Genomic DNA, 20,865 nt, shown 5'->3' with positions numbered 1-20,865 from the left:
GGAGGAAGTCCTTGGTTTTGTGAATGGAAGCTGATTGCTAAGTCAGAAAATAGTAAAAGTGTTTGCAGATGGCTCTCCCCCCTCCCACAAGATCAATATTCTTGATAAGAATTTCTTAACTTATCTCAAGTTGTGACTCTCTTATGAAAACCATTAAAATAGACTTGAGACCTAATAAATTTCTTTTATATTTTACCCTAAACATGGATGAAACAGTGAAAAAAGCTTTTATTCCCAGATTGAGAAATCTCTTGCATTTGTGGGTCATCCAAATTATTGGCATTATATTAGTTAAAAAAATCTCTGAACAAAATCATATTTTTGAAAGAAAACTGCATAAACTTAATATTTTAAAAACAGTGGATCCCTTTTTTCTTTACTTGATGTAAATTGAAGGAGCATTGTAAGGTTACATGACAGTTCTGGTGTGTAGTAAATATGTCCTGGTGCCTGTAGTAGTTTCAGGCTGTACTGTAAGGACAGCTGTTCTACCTGAGTAGCAGGGGTAGTACTGTATGAGTGACAGCAGCTCCCAAAATCGTTTGCTTCAGATGCAGCTTATATTTGTATCCTCTGCCTAAACAACCCCAAAGATATGCTGCCAGCAGTCACTAAGACTGAGATCCTGGTGGTTTAGCTGGGTAGTAATATTCTTGTTCAAATTTTGCCTGTTGTATGCTACCAAAAGTACTAATTTCTTTCCTAGTTTCCTTCCAAAACTATTGGCTTTGGCTGGTAAGAGAGAATGTGTCTGATAGTAATGTGATCTCCACCCTTGTTGCTGCAGGTTTTCCAGTCTCACCTTATTCATGAGTAGCATCTGTTATTTCTTTGCACTTTCCCTCTCATGAGGAATCCTTTGCTCTCACAGACCTCTCTTTCTTTTGTCTTCGGTGATTTGCTGTGTTTTCTGCCAAGTTCTATCTGGTGAATGAGCTTCTCCCAAGTGGGATGGTGAATGAGGTTAGGCTACATTGTAGACTTCTCTAGAAGCTCAAATTATTGTAGAAATTTGGCTCTGTGGTTCTTGCGGTTGTACAACTTTGCTGCCTGCTGAATTTTTTTTTTTTTCATAAGCAAATGTGAGTCCGTTGTTAAAACTAGACCTTCTGAGCTGATCAATTGCAGTTCTCCTTTCAGTACTGATACTATGGGCTCTTAGCTTTTAAAGTCCTATTGGAAAGCAGCTGGGAGAGAGGCTGAAGGCACCTGCCTGTTGCAGCACTAGCATTGTGTTTGCTTTGCACAGCTGGAAAAGTGGAGTGGAGACTTGAACGTGCAGAGAGTTAACACCTGCAGAAGCTGCTGGGGTGAGCGCAGTGGGAGCCCTCTGAGGGGTGATACTGGGTTCTTTTCCCTGTTGTATTTTTTTTTCCCTTTTTAAACCCCCTCAATTTGAAAGTGACCATTTGAATTTCATCTTGCTGATTGCTAATTGAGCCTTATTTCTCTCAGATATCACCACAGTCCACAAGGGAAGCCTTAATGACTATGCATGGATGAGTAAAAGGATTTTTTTTTTGGCTATGCTTTCATTCACACAAAATCCTATTAATGAGAGGGGACCAAGTTGTAAATTCCTACTCCTGGCTGCAGAAAGGGATCTTCACTGCATATATACTTCAGTCATTTGGCATCAGGGTAGTTTTCCAAGGTTGATTTGGCATGGAGAAAGCTTGGCAAATTCTGTATTTGGCGAAAAAAAAATAGGTAGGCTGTTTTCTCTGGGTGGGGCATGTATCTGAGTGTGCTAAGCAGAGTTTCAAGCAAGTTGCTAGCTCATCAACAGTCAGAGCTGGCAATCACAAGAGGAAGAGAGCAGCCAGCATTTTTGCTATATTCTGCCTTTAAACTTCTGAATTGTTGGTGTCTCAGCCTGTATTTGGTATGAATGGGGAGTTATGTGGTTTTATGCCACCAGCAGACTGGGGAGGTGAGCTGGCAAACATTTTGTATAAGGTGTTGCCATGTTGCCATGTCAAGCATCTGTAATGTGAAGCGTGGTGAAACACCCTGGGAGTTAGGGAGACTTTAAGGCGCTGGTAATGTGACACTCAGGTTAGTATTTTGGTCAGAGCAGAGGGATAGGATCTCTTCTGTGTTTTAAAATCTGATCTGATAAAAGAGGTACTTGGATCTTTCCTAATATCACTTCATCAAAGGAAGGGAGACATCATTTTGCAAGAAATGAAGCTTGCATCAAATAAAGCCATTCTGAGTGAGTGCATTCGTGGTGCTTTAAAATTAATAAGAATTTTCTTGGCGGTTAATGAACATTTAGTGAAGAAGCTTAATTTGACATTTGAGAAGTTCAGTAAATAACTTTTCTATCTTGATTAAGGTGTCTTTTAAACTGTCACTTATACAACCAGGAATTGTCACTTTTTAATGCATTATGAGATCTTGTTGCATACTGATTCAGCTATTATTGCCTATTAAACAGTTTAGATTTCGTTTGCCTTAATTTCCCTGCTCTTGACTATTTTAAGCTGCCTGCTTCTTTAAAGATCATTTCTATTTGCATAAGCATTTATTACGTATTCAAGACAGAAAAAATGGACACACTGAAGTAGATGTCTGTATTTCTGACTTCCTCCTACTCGGTGATCCAATTTGAGATGGTTTTTTATGCTCATCCCAGATGTTTACCTCTTCAAGCTTTGCAGAAATCAGAAGTTAGATTTCTTACGGCCTTTTTTGCTTTGTCTTGTGCCACAAACTGCAGAGGTTGTAGGAGGCAATTGTTGAAAGCATTGATAAGTCCAGGATACTCATCAGGACATGGCTAATTTTGGGCCACTTCCTCCCTTTTGTTCTCCCATCTGTGCACACAAGTAATCTTATTTTGGCATTACTGGGCTTTATACATATGTAATGATGGAATAATAAATTGAAAAGGCAAATTGTTGTTGCCTTGTAGCGCATCACTAGTGGTTATTTCTGTTAATAATTATTGTCAGACCTCATCTAAGGGTAATAAAAGGTGTCTTTGACGTGATTCAAATGTATGAATGTCCATCTCTGTTACCATTTCTTGAGTATATGTGATCTTTATTTTTTTAATGAAAAATTTGTCAAGTGTCAGCAAATAGAATTGTCTTTCAAAGTAAAAGCCACTGGACCAGAAGCTTTTCAGTCTCATGAATGTCATGAGAAAGGTGGTTCTTAGTGACCACAGTCTTTTGTCAGCAAAGTAGCAATGACTACAAAGTAGTTGGTTAAATCTAGATAATTTGAAAATGCTTGTGTCTCTGAAGCTTAGCTATCTCTGCCCTTTGTCACATCTTATGTATGCTGAAAAGCCTTACAAATATGATCTTGTCCATTGGCAAATGTCAGGGTTTCAACAGGAAATCTTGTCTTAAAGTGGCTTGGCATCCCTCTGCTGGTTACACTGCAAGACAGCTTTCAGGGTCTCATTGAGCTGCTTAAACAAATTTTTTGCAAGTAGCCCTACTCCATTGTTCAGGGATTACTGAGGCCCTTTTGGGGCCAATATATCATGTTAAAAAGCTCTGGCACCAGCCTGAAGGGGAAAGAGCACGTGACAAATGCTGTATGTACCTAGTATTTGGTTGCAGTGCTAATGCTGAGGTCAAATGACTGATTTAAGTTTTGACATGGTCCAAACAAACAAACCCCAAGCAAAATAAGGTATCCATTTTCTGGGTGCAGTCAGGCTACAGGCAGTGTGGTGGCTCTGTGTGGGTTTCTTTCAGCTTGCCATTGCTGAGCCCTAGTGTGCACAGCAGGATCACATCTGGGCTTCCACCAGGCACCATCCAGACTGATGCTCTAGAAAAGGACTGCTAGGGTCTTCTGCTGGCCCCTGCCAGTGCCATGCAGCAGCCTGGCCTCTTGCAGCTCAGGAGTGCTTTCCCAAAATCTGGTAGTAAACCCATGGTGGGCACGACCTGAAATGGTGTGTCCAGAGCCCTGCTGGGTCCCTCATCTGTGTGACCAATCTCTGCTGATGTGACCAGTGGCGTTATAACAGCCTGGGCAGGGCAACTTGCTCCATTTTGAAAGTGCATTGAGCTACTTTAAATTACTTTTACATTGAAGTGATAGGCTAATAAATGATGAATATCTGTGTAGGAACTAGTTCAGAGAACCTAGTGGTCTGGAAAGTTACATTCTGATTTGCTATGCACTAGCTTCCCCATGTTAGTAAATAAGGGCATATCTCAGAGTTGTGTTGTGGGCATGAGTTATTGAACAGCAACTGGAAATCCTTTGTAGGAAGCATAAAATATGGAAGTGTTTATGATATGAAAAAGTGAGAAGAAAATACTTGTTTTGACTGTAACTTGAATGTGCAGGTAAAACTTCCGAAAATGAAATTTAGACTTTTCATCTATTTCTACATTTTAACTTGCACTGAATCCCATTAAACTCAGTTTTATAAATTACTGCCTTCTTAGTTGATTTTTGAAAGACTGGAGCTAAAAGTTGATTTTATATTATGATTAAAAATATAGTTCTTGCATGAAATTGCAGGCTGTCAGGAACCCTTTTAAAACAAGATGTAGAACTCCCATTTGGATAAAAAAACTATTTGTGTTTTCGTTTAATCTTTTTTTTTTTCCACTGGACCGTAAAATTCTCAGGGATTCTGTATGTTCTATGTGGGTCACACCTGTATTCATCATTTCTGTTTGAACTCAGCCTCCTGAAGTTAACTCTTCTATACCATACACAGTGGTTTGATTTAATGTTGTAGATTCAGTCACTTTTCCACTGAAAAAGGAATGCCCATTAGATGTTCACCATCAATGCACAACTTTTAATTAAAATGAAAAGAGTTCTGTTTCTCAGATACTGCCTACACTGTTAGCAGGTGTTAAGTGTTAGAACATGTGAGAAAGAATCTCACTGGGGTCAGGGAGTTGGGATTTCCATTTCATAGTTGGCATTTGCTATTTCTCAGTTTTGCAGCAAGGTGAATTCCAATTCTCCTCAGCCTTTCTTCCTAATTGGAAATGTTACAGCACAAATCATTCCTGCACTTATTGGTTGGGTTGTTATGAAAAATTAACATCAGTTCCCAAGGACTGGCTGCATAAAAATGTCTGAATCCTATATTTTAACTTTTACTTGCCCTTTTTTTTTTTTTTTTTTTAAGCAAATCCTGCCTAGGACAGCACAACATGACATGTTGTGAGCATTCAGCTCGAAAGAGTCCCTCCTCAGAGCTCAGGAAATACCTCTGAAAGCAGGACCTCTGTCCTAGCATGGTCCTTACCTTTCCTGTCAGATATTCCTCTCTGTGTCTCCTCTCCTCATTTCGTTCTCCCAACCCTTTCTTTAGGAAAGGGAAATTCAGGTGTGGGATGGAGAATAGGATCCATTTGTAGTGCTGTTGCTGTTCAGTGCTAGCAGTGAGCTCAATGAGCCTATTCAGGGGTTTTGGAGCCCAGACACAAGCACTTTGTTTTCCTTGGGTCCTTCTCTAGAAAGGTCACATTTGCCTTTTCACAGTCAGAGGATTCCTGTGTGGGGGTGGCTGCTGCTGACCTTCTGAGGGGAAGTACCCAACTTGTTCTCTATCCACAGGCCTGGTCCATAAATCTGCAAAACAAGAATATGTAATATAGGGGGAATTGCATAAGCCCTACCATACACATGCCCATTCCTTTTTTTCATATGGATAGCTTTTCCAGGACAACAAGTAATTTTATATACTGGATTTTAAGAAAACTGCATCTCCTTTACTTGGTGACAGGCCTGGGAAAACAGTTTATGAAGAAACAATATATTTTTGCCCTAAGGCTAGAGTGGTTTTACTTTATTCATATGTACAGAAAGCAGTGATTAAAGAAACAGAAGTGGCTTTAAATATTGTTTATAGCAAGGGACTCAAATAGCTGCATAGTGTGGGACAAGTATGTTTTAATGCTTTGATACATGATCTGGCACCACAGTAATTCATTAAACATGGTGGAGTTTTGATACTGAAAGCACTTATTTTCTTTTGCTGGACACACTGAAAGAAGACCCATGACTAGATCATACAGAATGAGAAATTTATTTTTTTTTTCTGATTAATGCTGGCAATTACTACTGCATTTGTTGCAAAGTAGAAATAGGCCATTGGTCAAAGCCAGATTTTTGCATTCCCCCAAATAGTCAGTGGGGCTAATACAGTATAAACTGAACAGGATTTGGCTCTGGCATTCAAACATAAGCTACTCTTTCACAAGAGCTCCCTTTTGTTTCCTCATTCACCTTGTGAGCAGTAAATATTTTTGATAATTTCATGCTACTCTCCCAAATATTGTTAGAATGGGCCAAGTACAATGCTTCAGTTTCTTTTTATAGTGCAAGGATTGAGCAGTCAAATATAGAAACAGATGAAGCTTTTAAAATATATGTAGTACTTACATAAAGACATAGAAACATCTGAAAAAATGTTTATTTTTTCCTGTATATTATTCCAACTCCAATTAATTTATGTTTGCTGCTGGGAAAATAATATTGATCATAAAAATGAAATGCTGGTTGGAAATACTTAGGCTTCTGTAATAGAATATTTCTTTCATGATGAAATATGAGAATTATGTGCTTGATTTTGCTGCTGCTGAAGCCAGTGGCTAAATGCCCAATTGCCTTCAACTGGAGCAGAATTGAGTCTTCTCTTTTGCAGAAAAATATCTTTAACAGTCAGTAATTCTTAATCTCTCTGTTAAAGCACTTCAATTTGCTAAATTTTTAGTTCTGTTTCAAGCCTGGAGCCATTTGGCTGAAATGGTATTTGATGTATTTTCTGGAAGTCTGTTTACTGAGTCTGCTTCAGAGTATGTTTCTGTATTCTCAAATAGGAAAGAACATATTTATTACAGTCACATCTCTAGATGGTTTCCCTATCTTATCTGAAAACAAAAGAGGTATATGTGACAAGATGCTCTTTCTATGAAGTGGGCTCTCCCACTTCGAAAAAAGTCATGTTCCTTTAGTGCAATCTGATGTGTCTGACACAGATATATAAAAGGCCCAAAATTTTTGGAAATTAATGTGACCATTTGATGAATGATTTTTTTTATAAGACCCAATATGTATCATCAACATAGTGTGTGTTTCTTAGCTTGGATGCTGAGCTCTGAGAATGTGTTAAAGGCATCTATTTAATTGTGACATAGAAAGTGAACTGGAATCTTTCTGGAGGTTAATCTATCTAAAGCATAATAAATAGATCATTGGCCTCTTTTAAAAATGTGATAAAAAGAAAAAATATTATGGAATTTCAGATGTTTATCATCTACTTAGTTATCCTCTTCAGGGCTTTACTGCAACCAAGAGGACACACAATAATTTTTTGATAGGGAAGAGTTTGATCATCTTATAAGGATTCAAGAAGTCAGATAAGTACAAGTAGAAGATTAGGTATCATCAATTGCAGAAAGATCATGAGGGATGAGAAGAGTGTATGTATCCAGTAGTGGTTTCTGAAACCTGAAAAATGTGTGAAATCTTAGAAAAATGTGTGTGCTTGGGACTTGATTTAACACGTGATTGTGAAGTGCTAAATTATGAAGTCTCTGCTAATTTCAGGTAATGGTTTTATGGTATATTCTGGGGCATAATTTGCTACAAATTTGCTACAAATTCAGGTTGAAATTATAAGTGATAATGAAAAAAGTTATTGAGGAAGTGGTAAATAATTGCAAGGAGTATTATTCGATGAATTAAAGTATGGGCAGAGTTACAAACTCTTTGCTGGAGCTTTATACAGGTGAAATGCTGTTGAAATGAAGTCTGTCTTCCATCTCTTCCTTCTAACCTCTCTGCTTTGCCTTTCTTTCATAGGCTGTGCTCAAGTTCTGAAGCAGATATGGAGATTAGGGATAGACCATTACCCATTTTCCAGATCATATCTTCCTCAGGATCCACAAAGGATCCTAGGGAGACTGTAAAACTGTGTGTAGAGATGAACAGACCTGCTTCAAACAGGAAGCTGTTAGACCTATGACTCGGTTCCCTAAAGACCTGGTAGGAAAAGTAATGTAAAGTTCTGCTGTTGCAGAATTCCTGTAAAAAGATCATTGTAAAGTCATGGAAATATTAGTATCTTATCTCTGTGCAAAAGTGACAGGAATAGGGAGTTACCAATAGAAATCTTTTTCACAACTCTGCTTCTAGCAGAGAGTTTATGGAGAACAAAAAAACCCCAAACCAATCCACCAAACAACAACAACAAAAATACCCCAAACCAACAAAAAAAAGGAGTTAAAGAATTAGTGAGTTCTCTTGCTCTGCCATCAATTCTGCTTGTAACCAAAGGAGGTATCAATATCTGTGCTCTGCAATAGATATTAGTCTCCCACGGAGTTCTTTTTTAGATCCTGTCCTATTTTTCATAGAAACAAAACACCTTTGGCATACATAGAGATCATAGACCCTCCAGGTGACGTTAAGGTTGAAATTCTTTTTTATATTTATGTTAAACTCTGAATAGTACTTATGGCAGCTATTTATGCATCAAATAACTCAACACAAAATTAGTCTCTGTTCTCTCTGCCCAAAGCCCTGATGCCTTCAATTTCCTGGTATTACCCAGGGTTTTAAATCTTATAAAGTTGACCTACTAGCTTATGTTTCCAGAGATAAGCATCTAAGACTTTTTCAAAGCTGTGGTTTCTTTACAGTGCCTCTGCTGTGGTGTGCTGGAAAGCATGATGAGAACTGACGTTTTTGATGTCTGTGATTTTCCCTCTTTGCCTGTTGAAGATTTAATACTGTTTGCCTGCTTGTTCTCCATCTGTCCAGTAGGAACATTTATGCCTTTACTATAACAATGGGCTGAAGGCTACTCTGTTCAGAAAAATTTAGTATGCTGCCCATTTGGATTAAAAATAGAAGTAATTTCAGAAAGGCAAGGGGAGGGTGTGTGTGTGTGCTGTTTTTGTTTGCAGCATTATGAGAAGTGTGAGGTCCCATCTCATGTTAGAATTTTGTCTTGTTTGTCATATCTCCCCTGATAAGTTAAAGTGAACTGAATAGCTTCTCTGAGTCACCAGAAAATAAAAGCTCATGGGATTAGCAGGGTTTCTTTCAATCAATGGACCTTGAAGTGATGTACATTTCTAAGCATCACTGTTGTTCTTCTAAATCCTCCTGTGCATGAGGAGCTGTAATTATGATAAACATGATGAATGTGTCGGACTGCAGTGCCTGGCAGTCCTCTGGAAATTCAGTTGTTTAAACCTGTGAAAGAGCCGCCTGTGTTCTCTGCTTTGCAAGTGGAGCAAAAAGTAAAGCAATAAGATAAAGCTGTTTTGGACACAGAACATACACTTATTTCTCCATACACCCCAACCTTGCCCCATCCTCACTGTAAATGAAGACAACCATGGTGGCAGTGCTGTCTGGCTCCATAGACCTCAGCTATTCTAAAGCAGGATCAGTGAACAGATCCTGCCTGTAACCCAGATAATTTGGTTACAGTAGTTACCGCTTCTCCTTTCAGTGCGATACTGTTTCAAATATCTATTCCCTCCATATCTCCAAATGTCTCAATTTCATCTTCATCCTCATGCTGGTGAAAAACAGAGTCCTGATCTTGCCATACGAAATCAATACATGAAAGAGATACGTAGTTGCCGCTGTTGGCCAGTGTCTCACAAGCATCTTGGATGAGCTCTCCGGGGTAATGCAAAGGTGGAAGTAAAAATGTGTAAATGGAGGAGAGTATGCCTCCTGGGTAAAGGTGAGGGAGGGGAAAGAGATCATCACTGGAGAAAGGAATCAACAAAATAAACAAGATAATTTGCCTAGCAGATTATTGTAATTAGTGACTGAGGGCACTTAATGGGATAGGGGCAGAAAGAAGTACAGGTATGTGGCATTGAAAGGGTTTTTTTCCAGGGAGTGTGGGTCAGTGAAGCGCTCTGCAAAGAATGCAGAAGACTCTGAGCAAGGGGACTGGCTGATGGGAAGGAGCAGCATAAAGATACAGGACACAAAGTTGAAAGTTATTTCATGAAAAATTGGGAGCAGAGGGATGGCTTGTGGCGGGAAACATTTTCAATTAAGAAAAATGCCCATTATCTTTATCTGTATTTCTATTTGTACAGCTGTAACATGTTCTAAGCCAGAACTGTATTTTCCTCTGTGTTTGGAAAGTCCCTTGCATGCTTTTGTATGTTAGAAGAAGCAGTAGGTATAATACAAGTAGACTGTTATTGCCTGCAGAATAACAGTCTATGTTTGAAGTAATCTGTTTGGGTTTTTTTGTCTGTAAAGATTCTTCCACCAAAATCTGGGATTTTTGTACGGATAAAAAGTCCATGTGAGGCTTTTCTTAAGTTGACTAAATCTCCAGCAGGGAAAGAATATTTTTTTTTAGTTTATTATTTATTTATCCTTGCTTTAATTATGAGTTATTTCTCTTACAGTTGGTGTTTGCAAGCAGGAGATGCTTCAGAAGAAGAATGCTGTTTTGGTGGATGGGGTCATCCTAAATGGTCCAATAATGGACTCAAAAGCAGGAGAGAAGTTTGTGGAAGAGGCGTGTAAGATTATAATGGAAGAAGTTGTCCAGAAAGCAGATGATGTAACAGAAAAGGTAAAGCCGTAGAGTGTTGTTGAGACTTTGTAGTGAAGGTAATGAACAATAAATCTATTTTTTATAAGCTCTATTTTATTGCACTCTAAGTAGCCTCAAAATCGTTTCTAGTCTGTGCTTGGCTCCAAAATAAAATATAGCCTTACAAATTAATAAGGAATATATAATAAAGCCTTCCAATAACATAAATTAGCATACATATCTGCCAGCAAATGATTTTTTTTTTAATCTCAGAATGCAAAGGTCATTTTCTTTGAGATCACAAATGACTGTAGTGTTTTTCATGTTTGGAGTGGGGTTATTTGTTTTCTCCTCAGAGGCACAGGCGTTGGAGAAGGAGGATAGTGGGTGTGGTACCACCGTGAAAGGACAATGTTATAAGATTGCTGTGGGTTTTGCAGAACCTGCTTAAGAGGCTGTATGGGAAGAGGTCCTGCAAATAAACTGTGCTTGCCTTTGGGCATGCACTGCTTGCTCCCACCCCTTGGCAGAGCAGCATCTGAAATGCTGTGATTACAAATCCTTAGCTAGCAACAGAATTTGAGCTGCAGGCTTATTTCTTTTCTGCCTTTCAGCATTTCCCACTCTAATGTTTATGCTTGAGTGTTGCCTGAGACATGATAAAACCAACATCCCGTGAGGCCAGCTTACTGGATCTATTTTCTGATGGCACACTGCCCTGCCATGGGAAGTTTTGTGAAAGCAGAGCTGAATGGGGTGATTACTTTGTACTCTATAACCTCCTGCTCCTGGCTAAGCTGTTCACTGATGGTGTCTGCCCTGCTCCCCATCACTAGGTCTGTGAGTGGCAAGCCCCCGAGAAGCTTAAGCAGATTCTTGACCTGGAGATGAGGGACACTGGAGAATGTCATCAGAAGATCCTGCAGCTCTGCCGTGATGTTATAAAATACAGCGTCAAAACCAGTAGGAATGGGGTTTAAGCACTGTTGCTCTGCATGCTAACTTTGATGGGATAATCTTTACAAACCTCTGTCACATTTTAGGGAACTGGGAATGTGAGTGTTTGTTTCCCTTCTGCCTATACAAGTGTGCAAACAGTCGCTTTACTGAATTCTGGTCACCATAGGCTTGACTAATATATGTCGTAATGGCAAACTTATCAAAAGTAATTAACGTAATGTCCTTTGCATTAATAGTAGATTCTGTCATTTTGAAGTCTTGGGAAAGTCATCTAGACAAATGATATAGCAGTCTATCTAGCAAAACAGGCAGGAGAAGGACCTTTTTGTGTGATTTCCTGCTGTCTGAGTGATGAGATTTGGAGTCACCATCATTGCCCTCATATGTTCTTAGTGATGAAGACCCTCGATTTATTATTGTTCTATTTGAGCAATAGTCTTGCAGGTTGTTAATTTGCTGATAGGCAGTAATTCCTGTTCCAGACACCATGAGAGGAGAGCCTGCAGTGTTTCAGAGACAGTACACCACAGCTCTGCAGGATTAGTTCTCTATAGCTAACCTTTCTGCAGCGTGTGCAGGGTAATTCAATCTTGGTGAAAAGGGATGAACAACATCTGTTCAGGAAATGGCACTGTGAATCTGTAGCTCAGGATTTCAGATGTTGTACGGCTTAGGCTGTATTTTGTTAAGTAAGAAAGACATTTGATATAGTTTGTTGTGCATTTCTGGGCTGCATTCCCTGCTACAATCTCTGTTGCTGCAGAGTAAAACTGTAAAATAATTTTGAGAGGGAGCTTATGATTTGAAAACCACATCAGAGTAGTGATACTGATCTGCAGGGGTAGTGTACTAATAATATGCAGATATAATTACTGAATTAGTTAAAGACATTCTATTTATATTACTTTTGCAAATTGCCTTTAGATTATAATATGTCACCTTAGAAAGGATGTGGTATATAAAAATATGCTGTGCAAATAGTCTTTAATTTGAGTATAGACATTTATTGAAGCCCTATAATATAATATAAATATAAATGGAGCCATACTGTTTACGTAGTTTTGCATGTAAAAATGCTGTGTGCTGTGGATTAAAATTTAGGTGGTGACCCCACTGTTGAACAGAGTTGTTTTTACAGTCAGCAATAGCATAGAATTTTGTCAAAATTACTTATATCTCAGTGTTTAAAGGAGGGTAAATAAATTCTCTTCTCATTCATTTTAAGTGTGCAGCAAAATGTTCCAAGCTGTTAGACTGCCTCTCTATCTTTCTGTGTTGAAACTCTGGTGGGGGAAAAGGCACAGCTGCTTGTGATCCTGTATTCTATGGCTTAGCAAAATTTGGCTGAGCATCGACTGTGGCATCTCAAAACCACTGTTTAAAGGCACTATGTATACTCAATTGTCAATCCCTTTTATTTTTGCTTTATAAAACTTGTGAACAACTCACAATTATTCTGTGCACCACTTGCATTTCTCAAGACATATTTTGAAGCTTGAAAGTGCTTATTACATTTACTTTCAAAGGAATGTCTAACTTTAGGGAAGGACAGCAAATCCAGAGAATACTGGGAGAATGGAGTCAATTGTGGTTTGCAACGGCCAGCATTCAGCTGAGGGGGAGTGTGATGTATTCTCTTTTCTGGTATATCCTGTCACTTACTTTTCATCTGTTTTTGCAGATCACCCGAGATTTTTCAATCAGCTGTATGCTGGGATAGATTATTACTCGTTAGTGGCTCGTTTCATTACAGAAGCACTGAACCCCAGTGTGTAAGTGTGGTTCTTTGTCCTTTTGATGATGAATTAGTATGCTTTTTGAAATAACAGCTTTTTTGCTTCCTTGCTTCTGATTTCTGTTTTCAGTGTTATAGAAGAGGCAGGAATTGTACAAGACTTTGGGAGAGGAAACCCTCTGATTTAGATTGGCTGAAGTTGGGGTTTATGAGGAGAGAGTTTTTTTCAAAGTTAATAAACCTAGAGTTTTATCTCACATGGTACATAAAAATAAATTAATCAGACTTAACTTAGTTGTTCATTCCTTTGAGGTATTCTGCACACAGTTGACTACAAATGGTTACCTATCTACTGTTAACTTGCAAATGTAAAGCTGAAATTTAAGCATGTGACCTATATTAATAGAAAACTCTGGTGTATTACTTGGAGAGTGAAAGTGTCAATGAGATCCTGCCAGAAACGAATCAATTGGTCTATTCTATCAGATCCATAATGTTTTTAGTTTAGAGTCCTACTGCTGGTGGTGATCACCTGCTGATAGATTAGAGAAAGGTGCAAGAAGCCTTTATCTAGTTTTAGCAATGCTCTGTGCCATGAGTTATGTAGTTTTATCACCAATTATCATACTGTAATTTCTCTTCAGATACACATATGAAGTATCCCCTGTGTTTCTGTTGGTGGAAGAAGCAGTCATCAAGAAAATGATTGAATTCATAGGCTGGGAAGAAGGGGATGGTATATTTAATCCAGGTAGGAACAGTTCAGACCTCAAGCTGCCTATAAACTGCCTAATACCATTAATTCTATAAACATTGGAATAATACAAATTGCATATTTGAAAATGCATACAAAAGTGTAGTGATAGACAAAACTATTTTATTTTTATTTCTAGGCTTATCTTATGTGTTTCTAGTAATAATTTGGCAATTTTGACTAGTAAAAGAATGAAAACACTTCTACATTAAACATAATTATATGGAATTATTTGAAATTAATTGTTTGTAGCTGATGCCCTTCCTGACCTTATTAACAATACCAACAGCCTCATGAGAAGAAGTCAACTGAGCTGACAGACAGGGATCTGATTTATGTGCTAGATGCCAATCCATGGTGCCTGAGATCTTTGTATCCTGCTTATGAACTGTGGGAGCAAGAATTTACATGTTCTTAACTCCTTTGAATTTTTATAATTTTGTTAAATATTATGATAAGGCAGGCCAAACAGATACTTCTTAAGCTGCTTGATAAACCATATGTTTCAAATGTTCTGTAAGCCCACAACACTGAAATAATGAAGCATAATGGTGATATTTCACAGATTATTCAGGTAACAAATAATTGGGATAGTTGCGAAGGTTTTAGATCTATTTTGGGGTGAGAAGAGAAATTAAATGAGTACATGAGTTTAAACTCCCTCTCCCAAACTGAAAGAAAGTCAGTAATTCTAGCCTACACATGAGTAGTAGAAAAATAAACAAGATAAAAATCCCTATTTTTTAATATATTACTGGTACGGTTTTCTTTTTCACATCAAATTGGATGTGTATTTTTGGTAGAAGCCTTGCTTTTACAGAAGAATTTCTGGCTTAATACTTAGCGATCTACTGAGAGAAGACAAATTAATTGCCCTTGTTTTGGTTCTAGTTTTATGTAAGGGTTTTTCTTACTGCTTTGGTTTTGTTCTTCTAGGTGAATAAAACCTGTCCCAAGTGAATAAAACTTGTCCAGATCTTACCTTGCAGATCTTTCAGTTCCCACTCACTGTGTTTATTTTTGAGTTGTTTTTTTTTTTTTTTTTTTTCCCAAAGATCTTTTTTCTCCCTTGGTCCTCTGAGGCCTGGTTGCCCAAGAGATCTCCAAGGCTCTGAGCTTGGTGCTGTGCCAGGGTTTTCTCTGTTGGGAAGGACTGCTTGGGCACAGCTCTTGCTCCTCAAAGAGGAAAATATCCCCAAAGAGCATCCAAACAGGCTCTGCTTCCATGCCTGCTGCAGAGCCCAAGGTTCATTTTATGGATGTAGCCTTCAGGGGAGGAAATAAACTGTGATGGATGCATCACTAGGATGCCTGTGGGGTTTGTTTTTCCCTTAATGGGTCAAGCTCTCAGATGCAGGAAAGGTACTCATACTGTGGCTAATACAATATTTGTATGTCTCTTTTTGCAGGTGGCTCTATTTCTAATATGTATGCTATGAACTTAGCAAGGTACAGATTTTGCCCTGAGATAAAGGAGAAAGGGCTCTCAGGTCTGCCAAGACTAGTTCTGTTCGCTTCAGAAGAGGTAAAATGAAAACAAAGAAAAGCTTTTTAAACTTTATTTTTTCAGTAGCTGCAAAATGATATCATTTGCATATCTGATGGGGCACTGGTAGAATAATTCTGACATCAATGTATGATGTGGAATATTGGAGCCAAGTGGAGAAGTCTGATGGTAAATTTCCCTGCAGAAGCTTTCTTGCTTTCAGAAAACAAACACAGATGTTGCTGCTTTGAAAACTGCTGATACAAGAACAGGTTGTACATGGGGCAAACCTGAAGCAGAATGCATGTGCTGTGTTGTGGAGGTCTGCAGCATTTGATTTCCCACAGCATAAAGTCTAGCAGGAACTGTAGGTGGGTTTTGGATGTCAAAGGTTTTTTTCTGCATGTTTAATTTGTACTAAACTCAGTACTTGTGGGCCTGTGAGATGGCTCTCTGCAGCTCCCATTTTGCCCTATGTCTGAATATACAGATTGGATGTGGTACAGAGTCAAACCTACCATATGCCTCTCAGAACAAAAATTCTGGACCTTTAGACATTTTTTCTTTAAATAATTGAAAATACCTGGCCAGTTTTTAAAGTTTTTGAATAATATCAATCCAAAATGCCTGTGGGAAATTGAGTTACATTCATACATTTATTCTGAAGGTAGATTTTGGAGCCTTTTTTCTCTTCCCTGTCCCTTCAGTTTTCAGAATTTATCATTTGATTAGTGTAGAGTTGTTATTAATTCTGACTCTACTATATAAAAGCCCCAGTGGAAGCCTGCACAGAACCTTGTTGTATTAGAAAATATGGACTTACTAGGATAATTTTAGCTCAGACATTTATGCTCCAAACAGTTTGCAGTGCAACTAGATGAGAGGCTTATTTTGAAGAAGCCTGAGGGATGAAAGCATTGTGTAAGTTTTCCAAGATAACATGTCTTTTGGAACTGAGCCCATGTATTCTAAGTAAAGGTAGTTTGTTTGTTTTTCCCCCCTCCAAAAATATTTTTTCTTGTTTGCTTTCTTTTCTTTTTCTGAAAAGTGTGTGTATGGAAATACATGCCAGTTCATACTTAATCCCTCATGTTACATCTTCAAAATAGTTAAGGAGGAAAAAATGAGTTTGAAGCAAGTTCCATAAATGCTTTTGAAGTAAAGCCCATGAAACTTTCATCATGAAGTAATGTTTTATTTCATTGCATGGTTTCACTACAACATATTTTCTTACTCTGAAATAAGCAAACATTTAAATTCATGTCAAAAGAAATTTTAATTGTCTGCCAGAATAAATTTATTTTTATGTCTTTGCTTCACCAGGAAGACCAAAACCATAGAACATAAACTTGACAAGGAAAAATAAATTGGTAAATTATTTGTAAGGCCATGCTTTTGATCTCTAATACTTTGTTTGCTTCAAACAACTACATAGTCTTTAGTACTCAATAATCATTTACTGTAAAACTGATGCTTTTAATAGCCAGATAGTGTGACTATTTTCTAAGATCACTAGTGTTTATTCAGTGTTATGAGGGAGGAAATGGGCATATTCATTTATAATTATTTTGAATCCACCTGTGCTGAGTCTGAGCTAGATGACTTTTTGGAAACTTTTGTTCAGATAAGCCATGTTGATAATATATGTAATCAGTAGCCCACGCTTGAGAAAAGTACGGAAGCACTGGTGTCATACAAACCTAGTTCTTTTATTATTGCTTTTATTTTGAGTCTTATTTAACATTTTGCACTTTTGAATCACAAAACCAAGGAATCATTTAGGTTGGGCAAGACCTCTAAGATCATCAGGTTCAACATTTGACTGACCACCACCTTGTGGTCAGGTCACTAAATGCCATGTCTGGTTGTTTCTTGAACACCTCCCGGGATGGTGACTCCAACTCCTCCCTGGGCAAACTTCCAATGCTTAACCTTTCCTGTGATGAAATTCTTATTGCCCCGCTTGAAACTCCCCTGGCACAGTTTGAGGCTGTGTCCTGTCAGTGGTTGCCTTGGAGAAGAGCCTGACTCCTCCCAGGCTACACTCTCAGGCAGTTGTAGAGAGCAATTACCTCTGTTCAGCCTTTTCCCAGGCTAAACACCCCCAGCTCTCTCACCCACTCCTCACAGGGCTCACTGTCTAGATCCTCCACCAGCTCTGTTGCCCTTCTCTGGACATGCTCCAGCCCCTCAATGTCTTTCTTGTAGTGAAGGGCCCAAAACTGAGCACAGGATTTGAGATGTGGCCTTACCAGTGCTGATCACAGGGGAACAATCACTGCCCTGGCCCTGCTGGCCACACTACTGCTGATACAGGCCAGGATGCCATGGGCCTACTTGGCTACTTTAGCACACGCTGGCTTGTGTTCATCTGGATGTCAACCAGCACCCCTAGGTCCTTGTCCACTGGGCCCCTTTCCAGCAATTCTTCCCCATGCCTGTAGTGCTGCCTGGGGTTGTTGTGACCCAAGTGCAGGACTGGGCACTTTGACTTGTTGAGTGTCACACCCTTGGCATTGCCCATCAATCCAGCTTGTTCAGATTCCTCTGCAAATCCTTTCCTATCCTTCAACAGATCAATTTCCCACCCTGCTTGGTGTCATCTGTGAGCTGCCTGAGGGTACACTCAATCCCCTCATCCAAACATCCTCCATTTTTGTTGGATTTTTTTGTTTGTTTTAACTGAAGAGGTTCCTGGAGAAGCAAATTGTCAACCCTCCCAACAAAACAAACTTGGAAAAGTAAAACAAAACTTGGAGAAATTAACAACCTGAGTTTATCTTCATCAAGAATCAGGCATGAGCATTGGCATGGAGAAGCCATGAGGGTATAATGAACACAGTATTGATAAAGAGTCAAAAGACATGACTGTTCATTCAAGGCCCTTGTGCCATTTTAGGCCTTGGCTGAAATAAAATGATTTTTGCCTTGATTTTCTAAGTCTCTAAGTTTCAGTTTGGCACTTGTCAAGTTGAAAGAGTTGCCCTGCTGCAAAGCAGGGGGATGCACAGACTTTCAATGACTTATGTGATCTGAGGCTATGTATTTTTGTATGTTCTTGGATAATATAAAGATGTATATTTAATGCATGGCCCACCCAAGGTCCTCACATATTCTGCTTGACCTTCAGTAATAAAAAGGCTCCTTGTTCCTGTGAGCAAATGCTTAGATATTCAAAGCTGTGGTGATATGCAGTGAACACTGTTTATGCTGCTACTCTGTAATACTTTTTGCTGGACCATAGCAGTGTGATTCCCCTTGAGACAGGAGCAGCAGAAGAGTAATTGTTATATTCCACTTTCTGGAGGCATAATTTGTGGTTCTGTAGGAGATAAATGCTGTTCTAGTTATAGATATCAGCCCACCTTTTTATTCCCTTTTGCTATCTGACTCCCATCTAAACTTTATTCTGGCACAAGTATGTGCTACATTGGTCTGAAAGGTAGAAATCTGGTAAATTTGAGGCAAGTAAGGGTAGAAGAGGATCTGTAAACAGTTGAAATGTACATGCTGATGTGAGCAGTTTTTTAGATTAAATGAAACTAAATTCCTCCCCAGTGCAACTTGATCATGAAAGTAATAAAGCGAGAGAACACAACATTAACTTGTCATGTTGTCCCCTGTTGAAATTATAACAGACAAAAACGGGTAATAAGGTAATAAAACAATCTCATAATAAGGTAATTGCTTTATGCAATCATGTTTCTAGGAAACTTTAAAATCAAGAAAATACAAATTTGTCTTCTGTTTTAATGAGCAAAGCTAGAAAGTACCTTGTCTTTGCAAACATCATTAGGAGATGAAAACTATGTCTAGATATAGGTAAAATAGTACAGCAGCACATCTTAAATGCACCAATGTTCCGATTTGATCTTGTGCTCTGAGATGGTAATTTCTTGCTACAAAATGGCTACAGATTCAATAATTTGTCCAAAGAAACTGTGAAAGACATGCCAAGAGTAACCTGAACTCACAGTATTTAAAATAATACTTTTAATCTGGATATTTCTTTCTCCTTTTTTTGGAAAGGGAACTATGAAAAGTGAATTAGTTGGTGTTCTTGTGACTATAGCTGCTAAATGCTCTTTGGTATATTTTTTCTTAAAATGATGCAATGCAGTTTAGCATAATGGCTTCTAAGAAGGGGGAAGAAATTCTTACATGTTTTCAATCACTATAACTGAAAGACCTCTTTTTTCACCAAAGAAAGCATATCCTAAGTCTATGCAGTATTATGGGTCTTGTTCTTTTTCTGTCCTAGTGAAAGACAGAATTTTCCAAGAAGTACAGAGGTTCTTCTGAAGGAAAAATAATTTCTCTTGCAGCCTGTTTGTTTTTGTATTCCCTCTGTTCTTCCTTCTCTTTTCCTCAGCTTTTTGGTATAATCTCTCAGGTACTCAAGCCTCTTTTATCTTTCTTCCAGTATCTCATACCATTGTTTATAATAAAATATATATTTTGCCGATTGTCTGCTTACTAGTATTCTGAGTTTGCAGGTCTTATTCAGTTTGGAAGGATCTGATTATTCTTGGTGATTCATACCTTTCATTTGAAAGTAATGGCTAGAAATCAGTGATTTCTGGCAACTTGTATTTGAAGTGATTCACTCGTCAGTCAAAAACATCTTCAAACTTCTGCTGAACAACACACAGCCACTTACAATCATTATTACCTTTATTGAAGTAATGTAAGACTAATTATCCACCTATGTATGTTATTATTCTTGCAACAGTCTAAATGACTGAGCCCTAAAGGCCTTGTGGATGTGTCATGTTACAAATTAAGCTTTCTTAAAACTACTCAGTAGCTTCATGTCATTCTATGCCTTTGTTTAAAAAGTGGGTGATGGTGGGGGAAACCTCTTTGTCATAAAGAAAAAGAGCCCTTTGAGATCATCCATCTCATCAAAATAAGCGTGACAGGCTTTAATATCCTTAATATATTCATGCCCACACATTAAAATGTTGTACATTTTTCTTAATTATGTTCTGCAGTAACTGCATTTGTGTGAACTCTCAGGAAGAAAATGGAATTAATTAACCACCTGGCTTCACCTCCTGTATGAAAAGCAGCAATTTCAGACATCTTTGTGTTTGCTGGAGTATGCTTCATTTTAACCCTTCAGTAATAATGTGTAAAAGAGACAATTTTATTTTTGTGAGGAGGGCAGTGATAATCCAAGGGTTGGATGGTCTTGGTTCTGAGAACTTTCTAGTCCTACGGGATGGGGTGAACCCTCAAAGGTGACTCCACTGCTATAAGTGGGTAGTTTTGATGTCTAAATACCTTTGGGTTAAGGAGGTTACTGTATCTTGAATTCCCAGGCTAATCTTGAACACAAATTAAGCAGAGATCAGTGTGCTCTTGTTCTGGAATAAGCCAAAGTGCTCTTGTGCTGGAATAAG

At 38.4% G+C, this 20,865-nt stretch overlaps 1 protein-coding gene across 2 annotated transcripts in view; it reads left to right on the top strand.

Moving 5' to 3' along the window:
• Positions 1–20,865, top strand: part of GADL1 (glutamate decarboxylase like 1) — a 118,244-nt gene that overhangs the window by 37,862 nt on the left and 59,517 nt on the right. For both annotated transcript variants that reach the window (XM_058022593.1, XM_058022582.1), the window contains 5 exons: positions 10,395–10,564; positions 11,362–11,488; positions 13,167–13,257; positions 13,865–13,971; positions 15,384–15,499. In XM_058022593.1, the coding sequence (XP_057878576.1) occupies positions 10,415–10,564; positions 11,362–11,488; positions 13,167–13,257; positions 13,865–13,971; positions 15,384–15,499 (591 nt within the window). In that variant the 5' untranslated portion in view covers positions 10,395–10,414. The remainder of the gene's footprint in view (positions 1–10,394; positions 10,565–11,361; positions 11,489–13,166; positions 13,258–13,864; positions 13,972–15,383; positions 15,500–20,865) is intronic.

Source organism: Melospiza georgiana, chromosome 1 (genome assembly GCF_028018845.1).
Source record: "Melospiza georgiana isolate bMelGeo1 chromosome 1, bMelGeo1.pri, whole genome shotgun sequence".
In the NCBI taxonomy this organism is placed as follows: Eukaryota; Metazoa; Chordata; class Aves; order Passeriformes; family Passerellidae; genus Melospiza; species Melospiza georgiana.
The sequence above is the reverse complement of the archived record's forward strand: the minus strand, read 5'-3'. Positions and strand labels throughout refer to the sequence as shown.